Source organism: Gossypium raimondii, chromosome 11, assembly GCF_025698545.1.
Source record: "Gossypium raimondii isolate GPD5lz chromosome 11, ASM2569854v1, whole genome shotgun sequence".
Taxonomy (NCBI): Eukaryota; Viridiplantae; Streptophyta; class Magnoliopsida; order Malvales; family Malvaceae; genus Gossypium; species Gossypium raimondii.
In genome coordinates this window covers 49399872-49415866 of record NC_068575.1, presented here as the reverse complement: position 1 = coordinate 49415866, position 15995 = coordinate 49399872, and the positions used below count along the sequence as shown (strand labels likewise).

At 28.9% G+C, this 15995-nt stretch overlaps 1 protein-coding gene across 1 annotated transcript; it reads right to left on the bottom strand.

The window, feature by feature from the left end:
• Positions 1-2723: 2723 nt before the first annotated feature.
• LOC105803370 (cytochrome b561 and DOMON domain-containing protein At3g07570) lies at positions 2724-5270 on the bottom strand. The gene is made up of 4 exons (XM_012635512.2): positions 5042-5270; positions 4508-4910; positions 3200-3483; positions 2724-3092 (listed from the first exon to the last, which is right to left on the bottom strand). Exons 1-4 carry the CDS (start codon positions 5219-5221, stop codon positions 2859-2861), a joined length of 1101 nt encoding a protein of 366 aa, XP_012490966.1. The 5' UTR covers positions 5222-5270; the 3' UTR covers positions 2724-2858.
• Between the last annotated feature and the right edge of the window lie 10725 nt (positions 5271-15995).

Here is a 15995-nt window from a genome sequence, read left to right as displayed (position 1 = left end):
AATTTGAGATAATTTTATTAAGAGTTGTTTTCCTTTGATTCGAAAACAATAATTAAACAAAATTTTTGTTTTACATTTATAAAAATAAATCAATAAATAATCACTAGTGGGTTGGTAAGGATTTTCTATATAATTTATGATCTTGTGTTTGTGTATGATTTCCAAATAATATTTTAAATTATTTTATTTGAAAATTATATGAAAAGAAGAAAATACTCCTATAATAATAATATTAATTACCTTTTAAAGTAAAGCTATTTTAATAATTTCACAATTGAATTTGTGTTGAGTTGACTCATAACATCATCTTAATTAGCCACTTTATTTATAATATAGATAAATCGAAAGTAAACACAAATCACTAAATATACTGAATTTTAAGGTTTAACTCGGTTAAAATTTTTTAAATGACTCAAGGGATGTTCTGAAATATAATTGCTAATAGCGAGTAATAGATAGACTTGTCCATAGGCCAGACCACCCGGCTCGGCCCGAAGGCCTGTTCGAAAAGTGGGAGGGTTTGGACAAAAATATAAGTCCAAGAAATGGGCTTGGAAATAAGGCCTATTTAAAAAACAAGACGAGCCTCGGGTAAGGTTTTTTGGGCTTGGGCCCAACCCCGACCCAACCTAACTTTGCAAGAAAAACCCTGTTGTTTTATTGTTGTTTTCCACTAGTTTGATGTTGCCTTCCTATTGTTTTGTTGCCAATTCACTATTATGTTGCTACTATTTTGTTGTTATTGTTTGGATGTTGTATAACTATTGTTTTATTGTTAATTTTTTTAATGTTTTTACTATATTATATATACACTAAACTTTTATAGAAAAAATAAAATTAAAAATTAATACAGGTGGAATGTTCTGGACTCGAGTATTAACATTTTTATTCAGGTTGGGATTGGACAAAATTTTAAGCCCCTTTTTTGAGCCGGACCTAAACTTATCGACTGAGTGTAGAATTTGGTTAGGGTTAGACATTTGTGTTTAATATAGTATTTTTCACAATTATTAAATGTGGTGCTGTAGATAGGGTTGGTTGAAGGAAGGTGCTATTGCTTAGAAAGTTGCTCAAAGGACCGGACAATATATGAAATTATAATATCTGCTAAAACGGTTTTCTTTAAGAACAATGAAAAGTGATTCAAAACTTCTTTTAGGTAGTTGATGATGGGACACCCTAATTTTTCATTTACGTCAACCAACACTTATATTGGCTAAATTCCACAATCAATCCTTCTACTATGCAAATTTTATGAATTTTGGTCTCTATGATTTGATATTTCTATTTCTTACCCTTTTTTAATTTCGAAATTCCACTAAACATATTAACTGTTTTTGTTGGAGCAAATACTGAAATTTTCAAAATTTGAAAACCGTAATAACTAAAACTGACTAAAATATACAAATTAAAATTCGCCAGCCAAATATATAAGTTCAAAATTGTGTTGTTCGTTCTTGATTGAGCTCTTATAAATTTAAAAAGTAATGGTCTAATTACTCCTCAGTCTCTGTACTTTTCATACTTTTAAATTTTAGCACATTTACTTTTAACTCTAAGAATTTAGTCACTTTACTTGTCTAATTTAAAAGTTAAAAGTTCAATTGATATAGACTTGTGGCCGAGCCTGAAGGTCCCCTCGAAAAGTGAGAAGGCTTGGATAAAAATAAAGGCTTGAAAATGGGATTGAGCAAAAACAATAAGACTCGTTTAGAAAATAGATCGAGCCTCAAGTAAGGTTTTTTATCCCGGCCTGACCCGAATTTGCAAAAAAAAAAAGATGTTTTGTCACGGTTTTGCTGCCATTTCACTATTATATTGCTACTATTTTGTTATTATTATTTGGATATTGTATATCTCTTGTTATATTGTTAATTTTGTTACTATTTTAGAGGCAAAATTTGTTAAGTTTCACATATCTTAGTGTTATTTAAGTATAAAGACATTTTTAAATTTATTTTTAATTTGTTGAGAAACTTTTATTTTAATATTTTTAGTGTTTTTGATGTATTATGTTTTTTTTAAATTATAAAAAAATTAATACGGGCAGACCGAATTGGACTGGGTTATAGCATTTTTATTCGGGTTAAATTTGACAAAAATTTAGGCCCATTTTTTTATCAACACTTCTATATTGATGACACTATTAATTTGAATATTAAAATACAATATATTCAAATTTAACAACAGTCCTTTTAACAGCTTCATCAATTTGATTTTACTTCTTAAATCAAGCAAGGAAATAAAAATAAATAAATTTCAAAATTTAATCGTACAGCCCAATGAGATGTAATTGCTTATTACTCCTCTATACAGAAAAAGTCAAATAAGATGGGCAAGTTGTACTGTCTATACTTTCAAAAAGAAAAAAAGTTGTACTATATCTATGGTTTATTTGTAATATGGATTCAGTTTTGTACTTTTGAATTCTTCAATCCTAGCCCCTATATTTTTAAAATTATGGATTTAGTCCCTACTCTTCAACTTGATCATTGTAATATCTATGGTTTTTAATTTTAAATTTTCAATTATAACTCAAATGATAGCGATTAAATCCATTAATTAAAATAATTTGACTTTTTATGAGTATTATATGAAAATAAAAGGTGATATGATGATAATATATTTATTGTGCAAGATTCCGAATAACAAATTTTCACTTAACTAATTTAACAATTATTGTTTAATCACGACTAAAATTTTAATTTTGAAAAGTAAAAAGTAAAAAAGTTAAACTAAAATATAAAAACAAAATTCATAACTTACATGGAGAAATAGGGAGAGGGTTTATATTTAAAGAGAGAGAAAAAAAACATTAATTAAAAAAAAATAAAAAAGAGTAGTGGAGCTGAAGTTGACTAATTTTGCCTCCACAATTTAACCTCTAAAATAATAGAAAGTAAAAATAAGATAGAAATAACAACAGCGTAGGCAGCATTCCATGATGTTCCATCATCTTCACCCAAATGAATCCCGTAGAACACATTTGCTATTGCAATTAGTATCACAATTCTGCCCCCATTGTGATGGTACCAGTTCCAGTATTTACGCACCTTTGATTCCTTCCCTGGCCTTGCAAACACCGCCATTACCTATATACCATCCAATTCCATTCTTCGTATTAGATATATATATATATATATATATGATTAATTTGAATCTACTTAATCGAATATATATGAATGGCTGGACTGTTAACCTGGAGGCATCCGAGCACGAGAATGAGGATGCCTAGAGCTTTGTGGGTGTCGACTTCGGCATTGAGACGATCTTCTAGGACGAAACCGGAAATGATACCGGCAAGGCCCAGCAGGAAGGCGCATGACTGAATGGCGGCGTGGGAATAAAACCACATGGGATCCCATTGCTTGAAGTAGCGACCAGCCATGGCTCCGATTATCATCAGTATGCCCCAACTTAGCATATTCAGTATTCCATGGCTCTTCCTTAGTCTTGAATGTTGGCTATCCGATGCACTTGTGCCTGTTCCATTGCAAATAATTTCCTCAGAAAAAAAAATATTAGTGAATCAAAAACTTTACTAAACATGAAATTATTTATTTTTTTAAGATTTCGATAATAAATTTTTTATTTAATTAATTGGATATACAAAAATTTGATGACTCATATATAATATAAAATAAGGTATGATAGCATATATGAAAATATAGAGTTTTAGTTAGTTCTTTGAGTTTTAAAATGTTTCTTTTTTAGTTATATTAATTAATTACTCAGATATTACATTTAATTTTATTAAGAAAATTTATTTACATGTTTGAATTTATGGTAACTAATATTATATTAATTATTTTTAAAATAATGTATTTTTATTTTAACTTTTTTAATTTATAAAATCAAATAACTATTACAAATATCAGTAATTGAAAGAATAATAATATAATTAAAAATATTATCAAAACATTAATTAAAAAAGCTTGAAATAATATGAAATAAAAATATATTAATATGCTTATAAAATAATGAACCTCGGTTATCTAATTATCTAATGAAATGAGCTAATATGTTAAATATATTAATTAAAAAAACTTGAAGCAACATCATGAAAAAATATACAAATGTGAGTAGAAGAAATCAAACTCAAGACTCAATATGATGTAATTACAACTATCTAATCATCTAACCAAATAACTAATATGTTAAAAAATTAATTAAAATTTAAAACGTTTGAAGAAACATTAAATAAAAAATACAAATATGAGCAGAAGAAGAATTGAACCCGAGACTCAAAGATAAAAATACTAATATCTAACTATATAGCCAAAGCTGAAAGCGCATTAAATTAAAAGCGTTTTCCTGCCTTATCACTAAAAACGCATCTAGTCCCAAAATCAACCTAATTCGATGAATTTCACAAAAATCGACTTAATCCGATAATTATGATTAAAAATAATTATTTTTGAATAATTCACATAAGCTGCTACTGTTTATATAAATTAACTAAAACAGAAAGTATAGGTTTTCAAGTTATTCCCGTTATGTTAATTACCTGTACGATAATTCAAGAGTGTGGAGACTTTGTCGCGGTGTTCAGCCAAAGCAAAGCCCGGCGCAGATGGAATCACCCTAATTTGCCCCACCGAATACAACACCCGCGACAGTGGTTGACTTGTGTTCAACTGGAACGCCAAGTACACTCGCGACGATCGTGATGTTATGGAGGTAGAATTCTCCACGATCGTCAGGTTCCCTTGATCAGCCACCACTAAATTCGGCCGCTGCCCTCCCAGAAAGTACTGTTTCACGGTTCCACTACCGTCCGCCGAGACCCAGCCAACCACGGCGCTCGAACCAACCATCTGCCCGGTGGTCGAAAACCCCATCGCGACGAAGGAATTCGTGTCGGGAGCCGACAGAACGAAGTTCCAAACGTTCGACAAGTTCCTAACGTACTACACGACGGAAGAGTTCAAACATTCAATAACGATAATCTACTCTTCCAAGTATACGACGAAATTACGCAACGAAAAAAAAAAATCACGGTACATGCACATACTGTTAAATTACAAGGAACAAAACTTACTCTAAGGATGAAATCATGTCGGCTCCAAACTGGAAGGCAATTAAGCAAAGATGTATCAAAGGGTAAATCAAGATTTAGGTTGGAATTGCATGAATCTGTGGATTGTGAGTTCACCTGCAATACTGATAGCGCCTGCAGGGTAGCAAAGAAGAAGATAATAGAAATGGAGGATAGCTTCATTTTTTTTATTTTTTTTTTAGTTTTATGGCATGAATTTGGTCTTAATATTGTGACACAAGTTTATCCAAATACATATATATTTTGTCACAAGCTGGAGTGGTTGTTAATGATTAATTTCTTTTAATTTAAATATTAAATTAGTGGAAGGAACGTGGTTGGCTTAAGGTATTATCTGGCTATATATTTGTTTACAGGAGAAATGATTAGGCAAGTTAAAACAGCCTATAATGTTTATTAACTTATAATTTGCATAAAAAATTATTAAATAATAATGAAAGTTGGCCGTAGTTTAATTTTTAAATAAATTTGGACTTCTAGATTCATTAGGTGCATTGTCTTAAGACTGATTACATTAAACAAATGGTTTTCATGTTTATTTTACTGATATAAGAATTAGAGCAACTTCTTAAACGACTGATTTGTTAGAAATTAAAGTCTTGATTTTCTTAAACTGCAAGGATGAAATTAAAATTAAACCAAAAGAAATTCTACGATAGAGACTGGAAACCATAAAATCATTGAATTCAACGATGCAATAAAGTCAGCTATTTGATACTTGTCACCATCCTCCACCATCCCCCTTTCTTATTTTGGGTTTTCCTCTTTCTTTTCAGACTGATACTTTGAATTTAAAGTCCAAATTTCTTCGTTTTTTTTGATACAACATAAACTTAGAACATTAGTAAGCGGACTTCAACTCTAGTGTAAACTATCAACCGTCAATAATGATTGTTTAATATTTTCTTTCCGGCCAGCCTCTCACATAGTGCGGTGGGTCTTTTAGAATAATCAGTTGATCAATTTCGCCTCTATCTGTCTTAGTTATGCAGTCAACAACTTTATTGACATTTCGCTGAATGTGTCGAAATTCTGACTTCCCAAGTTTTGGAGCGTCAATCATGTATCTTCCTGATTTCATCAACACTACTTACTGGTGTCAGACCGCTCCAAATAGTCTCAATCAACATTGCGTTGTCACTTTCCAATTCAACTCGCTTGAACCCTCTATTCCAAGCCAATTCTAGTCCTTCAAGGATCGCTCTGGCTTCAATCTAAATGATATCATTCATACCTATTACCATTTTGAAACCTACCAACCATCCTCCAGTAGGCCCTCTCATTGCCCCTCCTATAGATACCTTTGAGTTACTTCTTGACACTGATCCATCAACATTGACTTTAACCCAATCTGTCTCCGGTAGGTGCCATCTACCAACTGCCATGGTCGTACACGCCCATTGATTAACAACCCCTTTAACCCCCAAAGACTTAGTCCACGCCAAAGCTGAGCTAATAAGTTCTGAACTACTCCCATTAGAACCACTAAAAATAAAAAGCAACATTCCTATGTTTCCAAATGAACCAACATGTAATAGAAAAGAAAGTAGCCTACTCATCTTTAGGAACCAGTAAACTACCTTCATTCTTGATATTCCACGTAACCCATTTATCTATTGGTAAGCTAAAGAAGGGACCCAAACACCATCGTGGTAGAACTGATTTCCACACTACTTGTGCAAAACCACAATCCCTGACTGCATGAAGTGACGATTCCACCAGATCACCACATTGCTCAACAAAAGGACATGAGACATACCTCGTCGAGTGCGCTCCTCATTCATCAGCAGCCTTTCCTAAATAAATGACCATAGGAAAACTCGGACTCTTTGTGGTGCAATAACCTTCCAAATTAATGTGCTATTCATATTATATCTTTGCACATTATTAGAAAACAAGTGTTTATATGATTCTACATTTCTACTAACGAGAACCTTCTCGCTGACATCCAATGCCAACTAATATGATCAACCCTTGCATCCCGTACCGGTTCCTTACAAGCCAAAATTTGCTTCACTACTTCTTGAGGAATAAGTGAAACTAGCCATTGCGCGTTCCATATACCATCTGAAACAACGGCATCAGAAACCTGGGTTGTCTCGTCTAAGGTTTCATGGACTATATAATGTTGCTTTAAAGGCCCCACTTCCCTCACCCAATCATCATTCCAGAAATTAACCAAACACCCATCACGGACTATCCAAACAAGCCCATTCTTCACCTCTTTCCAAATCTTAATTAAAGATCTCCTTAGATAAGAGCAGTTAGCACGTTTAATATTTTTCGTATCAACCCAAAGATGCTATATTTATTTATTAGTACTTTGACCCAAAAATGCCTCCGTGTTTACAATCAAATTAAAGCCCAGCTTCATAAGAAAAATCCTGCTTTGATCCTATAACCGTCATATCCCAAGCCCCTCATTTGCCATAAGTCTACAACAGTCTTTCTAACTAACCAGTGATGTCTTTCGTCCTGAATTAGATGACCCCCACAAAAATCCACGAGCCAATTTTTCTATTTCTTTACAAATCATAACGAGGAACCTGACCGTCACCATAAAATAATTAGAAATCGATATCAAAACAGAATTGACCAAAATGAGTCTTACAGCTAGAGAAAGTTTTCGAACATCCCATCCACTAAGCTAAATCTGAACCTTATCTAGGAAATTCCTTGTATAATTTATACACTATACGAACTTACCTAAATTGAATTAGCAGCAACCACGACACTAAAGACTACTTAGCAATTTTTCCTTTTCCACGTTTGTCTATCGATTAATTTGTTTCTTGATCATTTAATTCAATTATCAACTTCAAATACCTTATAACATCTAAATACATGTACATGGCCCTTTAATAAATTTTTATATTATACCCTAAAATTTTACCTTTTATTCAATTTAGCCTTTAAAACCGAAACTTACATATTTTTCACAATTCCACCAAATACCTTAATGTCGAATTCAATGTAGTCCCTTAACTTCGCTTAAGTAACTAAATTTTACACAAAGTCCTTGCTAAATTCAATACTTTATCGATTTAGTCATAAACTTAAAATTAACTAAAATTACTTTACAAAATAGTCTTATTTAACAATCAAACTCATAAATCTATCATTTAACCGCATGAACATCTAAAACCATTAATAGAAAGTTTCAAAACTTTTAACAATTTTACTGAAATAATTCCAAAGTTAACTAGATTAAATTACAATGATTTAAAAAATATAAAAATTACTAAAAACATATCTAAGGAGTACTCATATGCATAGGTCGATTGAGCTTCATCAAAATGGCTATGGCTTCTTGTTTGTTTTTTGGTTTCAATGGTAAAAAAAAGTGGAGAAGATGACTACTCTTTGGTTTTGGTTTTATTTCATTTTACTTTTAATTTAATAATAAAATTAACATATTTTCTAACAAAACTATCCACCAACCGTCCAAGCTAAAATTATAATATCAAATTCCCATTTAAATAATTGTACAATCACTTTTAAAAAAATTTAACAATTAAAAACTAATATTGATTAACTTTTGCAGTTTTTATGATTTAGCCTTTTTTCCTTAATTAACTAATCAAACACCAAATTTACCGGACCAAACTCAAATAAGACACTCTAATAGACTCATAAATATTAAATAAATAATATTTACTGACTCGCTGGTCGGAATTGTGGTCTCGAAACCACCGTTTTCGATACCATTGAAAAATGAGTTGTTACATGATATCATTTCAACTTTATTGTTTTTGACAAACGTTTCTCAATTTCGTCAAGAAAACCCTTGGCCTGAGTAATCTCTTTAGATTATGTGCCCCTAATGGCTTTTGGAATGTTGTGCCCGATCATTAGACTTATGCGGTTTGAACGATTCCAACTCTCTAAATCCCTTTTAGCATCAAGGGTGTTTGCCACAATGAAAGGTGCAGATTGTTCTTCCTATAGTGCAAGGTCTATGTCCCTACAACCAAGCACTATAAGTAACTACATTTTTAATTCCTTGAAATTAGTCTCATTAAGCATAGGTATAGAATTTATATTAGCAGATTGTGGCAGATAGAAGTTGAGCTAGTTGAATATAGAACAAAATAGATAAATACAATCTCACATGAATATTCATAAGTAAACAATAAATTCAAAATAGTGGCTAATCCCATCTCAAGATATCAAACACAACATTAATATCAAGTCTTTGGACAGTAATATTAATACTAAACAATATTTTTGTTGTAGCAATCAAATATTGACAAAAAATTATGTTGAACAATGAACCAATCTTTGGACTAACTTATTGTTCACATAAAGTACCTTATAATTGTCACACATTTATCACCACAAATGTCGTTGAAATTCTGCCAAATATTAACTTACCTTTGGGTCAATTAATAAATGCATGAATCACAAAAATACATAATCATCTTGATATTTTAAACAAACTAATCTACGCAAAAGAGGTCACTTTGGTGACATTTTGTTTCCACTAATCTATTTAAAATATCAAACATTCTTAATTAAATCTCAAAGTCAAAATATGAATTTATTTGTTTCAAAATATTTCAAATTTAAACAAAAATAATTTGAATAAAGATAAAATTATCTCAAGATATCATACACTCTATTAAATTTTCATCTTTAGACAAAATATTAACTTGTAAGTGATATATTGGTGTAGTAATCAAACACTAATAATAATAACATATCAAACAATAAATCTTCATTTGGGCTCATTTATTACTTACATACAAAACCAAATAATGTAGCTTAAGTTACACACACAACCTTTAATGTTTTAAAACAAAATAATTTTAATAACATAGGTCACTTTGGCAACTTATTATTTCAATTACGTTATTTTAAAATATATATTAACACACCAATATCAAAATTAAAATTTTCAATTGCATTACAGTTTCCAAAATAACCCAAAATAAGGTTGTCTAAATAGTGCAATAAAAACTGAAAACCTTAATCTTTGACTGATTAATCCTTAATGAAAATAAAACCTATGCAATCAATATTATTTTACATCAAAATTTAAACTCATTAAGTTAAATATCTTAAAAACAAAATCATAATAGTTGGCATATCCCACCATTTATTCCGTAAACCATATCATAATTTGACCACTATTTGGAATCATAAAATGCCAAAACCAAATATTATAGAATCGGATTTAAAAATCAAATTCTTTAAACGTGCATCATATTGACATGAGTTTACACCAAGGCGCCTTAAAATTAAATATATAACTATAACAAAAATTAATAACTTTAACGAATATCTATCGAAACTTAATTTCTCCAATTAAATTAATAATTAAAGTGGTTAGCTTGAAAACCCTTTATTCTTAAGCATTAAGCATATAAACTCCATATAAATATCAATGAATTAATGTTGTTTCCATGGTCAAGCCGAAAACAAATTAAAACCTTGTTTCAATTTTCTTAATTTTATTCAAACTAAGTTTGTAAATATTTTTTTAATATAATTATACCAATATATATTATTGAGTATGATTGCGGAGATTATAGGTTTTATCTGTTTATGTAAATATTTATTGGTTGAGCGATACATTTTAACTTTAGTCCCTTCTAAATGTTAGTAGTTCAGTCTAATCCTTTTAGCTACTTTATTATTAAATGGAAAATTTTCATTTTGATCCATATCAAAAGTTAAAAGTAATTTTATACAAAATTTTTCTTCGACCCTCTTTCTTATAAAATTTTATTTTGATTTCATCACATAATTCGACTTCGTTCCTCAAATGATAATTCCATAATTTTTAAAATAATTGATCACTTATGAAATCATCTGTATAAATAAAATTTTAATTTTTAAAAATGATTCTTTTGTCTGCATATATATATGGGGAATCATTTTGATCTATTTTCTTTCATTCCATTTGAAGAAATGAAGAATCTCAAAAGAATTCATCTTTTTCTTTTAGCTGTTGAATTTCTCTTTAACTGATTATTGAGTGATATTTCAAGTCCTCATTATGCTAATTGAATTAAAATGATTTCCGAATTAAGCCATTAATAAAAATCCATTACTTGAACGAAACTAAACCTTGTGAAGTCATATTGAATATTTAGCTTTACATTTCACACCTTGCTAAACAATTGATCCTACTCACCAACCATACTTATCAAACCACTTGACAGTGAATTGACTTGATAGTTTTGATATTGTTGTTCATTATATTGATTTAATTCGACATCATTAAAATTTAAATTATTGCATTGAATTTACGAGTGACAAATTTACATCTCTATGGATTAAATCCCAGAGTTATTGTGAAGCAGATAATAATAATGCAATCATGGATTAAATAGACATTTTTTTGAACAATTTTATTATAAGTTTTGATCATATCTGCTCTTTTTGACATAATGTCTAAAACTACTTATAGCCCCTCCCCGACTCATAAATAGAGGGACAATGTGCTTCAGCGCACTCAAATCTACGTCCTTTTGTATTTATAATAATGCTCATACCAATCAAATTAAAGTTCAATTGAATGCAAAAATATGGGGCAAATATATTGAAAGTAGTAATAGGCATCATCTTCAGATTTCACATATATTGCAATGGTCTTCTTTATGTGGGTTAATAAGATTTTGATCTAATTGACCTTAATTATGTTTGGGAACTCAAAAACTTGGCCCAATGAAGTTACCCTATAATTGCAGTGCAAGCCCATATTATAGCACTCATTGCAAATTTGCAATTACATTTAAAAAGCCAATGTTATGCACTTATTTAATTACTTGACCGACCTTGATTTGAGAATGGGTAAATTCTATAAATGGTCACCCAATTATTCCCACATTCCTGTTTTCATCACCCAATTTTAACAATTTTCAATTTAGGCACTAATATTTGAATTTGTTCCTATTTTGGTCACCCGCGGTTAAGTTAATAACGTCTTTTTTTAACTGGTATAATAACACATTTAATCCTCAATACTTACATATTCTATCAAATTGATCCTAATTCTAAATAACTTAATAAATTTAACCATTCACATTTATAAATTTTATAAATTTGTTCCTCAAACTTCCTAACCAAAGCTTTTAGTTTCTAAAATAGAGTCATTCCACATCTATCAATTGTTTTATTTATGGTTGAAATTATTTGATTCAAGACATAACCCTTTTGTTTATATTTTTAAGAAGTTAGTGTTAGAAATTAACTAAACACCATTAAAATAATAAAAATATAAATTTTAATAATATAATATATAATAAAACTATATAAATAATTTAATATTTGTAAAAAATAAATTTTCATTCTAACTAGCATAATTTTAGTTGTTAATTAATTTGATAAATAATTTGACACTAAATCAAATTATCAATTATAGGTATTGCTTATCGTGGATTTAAAAATTAAAAACAAGTAATTAAAATTTAATAAAACACATAATAATCTCTTAATCCATTTAAAAAATAAAAAATCATTATCAATGTAACAAAAGAAAATTTTATTAATTCTTTCTCATTTTTTCTTATGAAAAATTAAATGTTCATAAATTTTATTATATAATTATTGTTTGAACACTTAAAATTTTCAAATCATATTTTTAACTCTGAATTAATTTCCAATTTCAAGAACCAACTTTGAAGACTAATTCTATGTACCTTGAAAGAAATATCATATTGTTAACAACAAGAGTAAATTTAAAGCGTTTTTTCAAGGTTTTCCATTTTATTTAGCCAAAATTTTATCAAAGGGTTATATAATATTATATTTAGAAGAAAATTAATGAAAAAAAAAGGAAATAAAGTTTCAAGATAAACACTTTAGTATCAAGAATTGACTCGGAAAACGGCTTGTTAGTTAAGAGAACTATTTTTTTTTCTTTTTGGGTTTTACAAATTTATAGATGTTGAATGCATTTGTTTTAAAAGTTGAGAACTTTGGTCAAGAAGTTTGGTGGATCAATTGATAGAATTTGTAAGTGGGAAGGGTTAAATTTATTGAATTATTTAGAATTAGGATCAAATTGATAGAATAAATAAGTATTGAGGACTAAATGTGTTATCAGGCAAGATAGAAAAAGGCTTTCTCATTATCAATTGAATAGCGGGTGACTAAAACAGGAACAAATTCAAACGTTAGTGACTAAATTAAAAATTGTTAAAGTTAAATGACCAAAACAAAAATGCGAGCATAATTAAATGACTATTTGTATAGTTTAGCCTTAAGTAATTCACCTTTTAACTCTCCCTTAAAAAATAAATTATAATAAAAAAATCAAACAAACAAAAATTAAAATAACATTGGTATCGAATTAAACTATGTTTGATCATAAAAGATTAATTCTCAAACGAAATATGATGTTTACATTAAGTTAATGTTTTTATTATTAATTAATATAGATCTCACTACGCGTCGTATTTTAGTGAGCATGACCTCTCCATACCTCTCGAATGCAATGGTGAAGCTAGGATGTTAATTTTAGGGGCTAAACTAAAATTAGACGTGTTATGTAACAATTAATTTAAATATATAAACGATCGATTCAAAATAAGACGGGCTACTTATAAACATATAAACAACTGGTTTAAACACACAAAGGGGGAAATTGTAAAAATTTTAAAATTTGAGGAGCCTACTTATATTTTTGAAAAGGTCATAATATATCTGCAAAGGAATAAATTGCAAAAACTTTAAATCTTGAGAGTCATGAGCCCCTTGCTTCTATTAGGCTCCGCCATTGCTCGAATGGAATCCAGATCCTTCTGGTAATCATTTTTTCCCTAATTTTTTTCATAAATAATCACCGCATGAATGAAGGAAAGTTCACACAATTGACAAGTTTGATGCAGAATAAACGGAAGTAACTTTGAGATCATCTGATGAGAGAGATTAAATTAGGAACAAAACTGGACTCCCATTTCCGGAAAAAAATGTAAATAAAAAAAGGAAAAGGTAAAAAAAGTAGATATGTTCCTCAAATTTCCATCAAACCAAACAGAATTAGCGCGTTTGTGGAGCCCTAACGAACAATTCGTTAAAGCCGAAATACAAGTCCTTGCTTTGCTCTCACTTTGGGTATGCTTAATGTTTTCTTCATTATACAGTTTTAACACAAATTTGCATAACCTGTGGAGCTTGATGAACGAAGGGTCAAATAGAAGACAGATGTAGCCCCATCATTTATGATACTCTAAAACTAGATGCTGGGGGCCTAATTCATGTGCCGATTTTAATGCTTGGACTGCTGCATTTGAATATGATTCAGAAAAAAACGCAGATTGGTGGGGTTGGGGGGAGCTTTTGCAATGTTCATGGGGGGATCACTATGCCAACTTCTCCCATTCTTTTTGCACTATTAACTGCCCTATCACAGTTTACTTTAATAAACTCCTTGAGCTGCCGCTTTCCAGCTCACTGCCTTTGTCCTGTACTAGGTGATTATGCTACTACAAATCTTGTTGTTTTGAGTAATAAAATGTTTAAGGTCTCAATAAGGTCTTGAATTCGAATATTATAGATATTGAGAGAATTTGTTATTTTAAATTTAATTGGAATTTTTCAGTTTTCTTATATCAATAGATGATCATTCTCTTTTAAAGTTATTTAAACCGAATCATCTCAACTAGTCAGACTGGTTGGATGGAGAACTGGTCGAAGTATTAGCTCGAAAAAAGACAATCTTATCGATTGATCTAAGAACTAATATGGGTCGATTGAATCAAGAGGTTGAACTGAATATTTAATATTTAATATTTGATAATTTATTTAATTGAATGGATTATATTAATAAATTGATGATTTCACCGATTCCCTCCAAAAGGAAAGTGATTGTGCTGCCTTGTATCTAGTTATAGAGAAATGATCAAAGATTGCAGGGAGGGTTAATAATTTAATATTTTTATATGTTTGTTTAGGAAAATAATTTGATTAATGAAAATATCAACAGATTTTCTCTTTTGAAAAGCATAATTTATTTTTCAAAAAGATAAAATTTACTTAAATAAAGTTAAATATTATTATTTTTGAAATGATTTTTATTTTAAAATATTTAAATATTAATATAAAATAGTATAATTTTAATATTATTAAACACACATATTTATTTTTAGATATAATAATTATTAATATAATTAATGTATTCTATTATTATTATTATTATTATTATTTTAACTTGATACATTATTTCACACTTGAATTTGACATTTTTTAATGTGATACGTGTTTTTATCTAATGTGGTACATGTATTTAGTAAAAACTATATATTATTCGAGTTAAAAGGTCGATTTGATGAAAATTATCATTAAATTATACTAACAATTAACATTCATCAAATCAACCCTAAAACTAGAAAAAGTTACAACTAAGTTAAATACAAATTAAATAGATTCATAATTAACACAAATTTTTCTATTAACAAAATCATGAAATTTAAAATCTAATAATATCATCAATTATTTTCATAAAATCAATCTTAAAATCTGAATTAAAAACTAAAAAAATATTATTACCTTTTGGTACCAAAATATATAATTGTTGCCAAATACAGGTACCAAATAAATTATTAAGCCTTCTAATAAATTTTTAATATTACAATTTTATTGTAACCATAAATTTAACATTAAAATAATTTTAAAATTTAAGTAATATTCTTGAAATATTTTACATTAATATTTCAATAATAAATATGTATTACTATATATAAATAAAATATGAATACTTTAATAATATAAACATACATTTTTTAAAATCATGTTTTGTTCTAATGTCTCATTATCATTATGTAACTTCAAATTAAGTTTTAAATAAGTATTGATTATTATTAAATCTATGTAAAATGTTTTTTATTATAAATTGTCATCTTAAGATAAAATAAAAATTTGGTTGTAAAAGGAACAATGACTTCTATAATATTTTGTAACAAATATAATTTATGTTGTGTTTATTTCA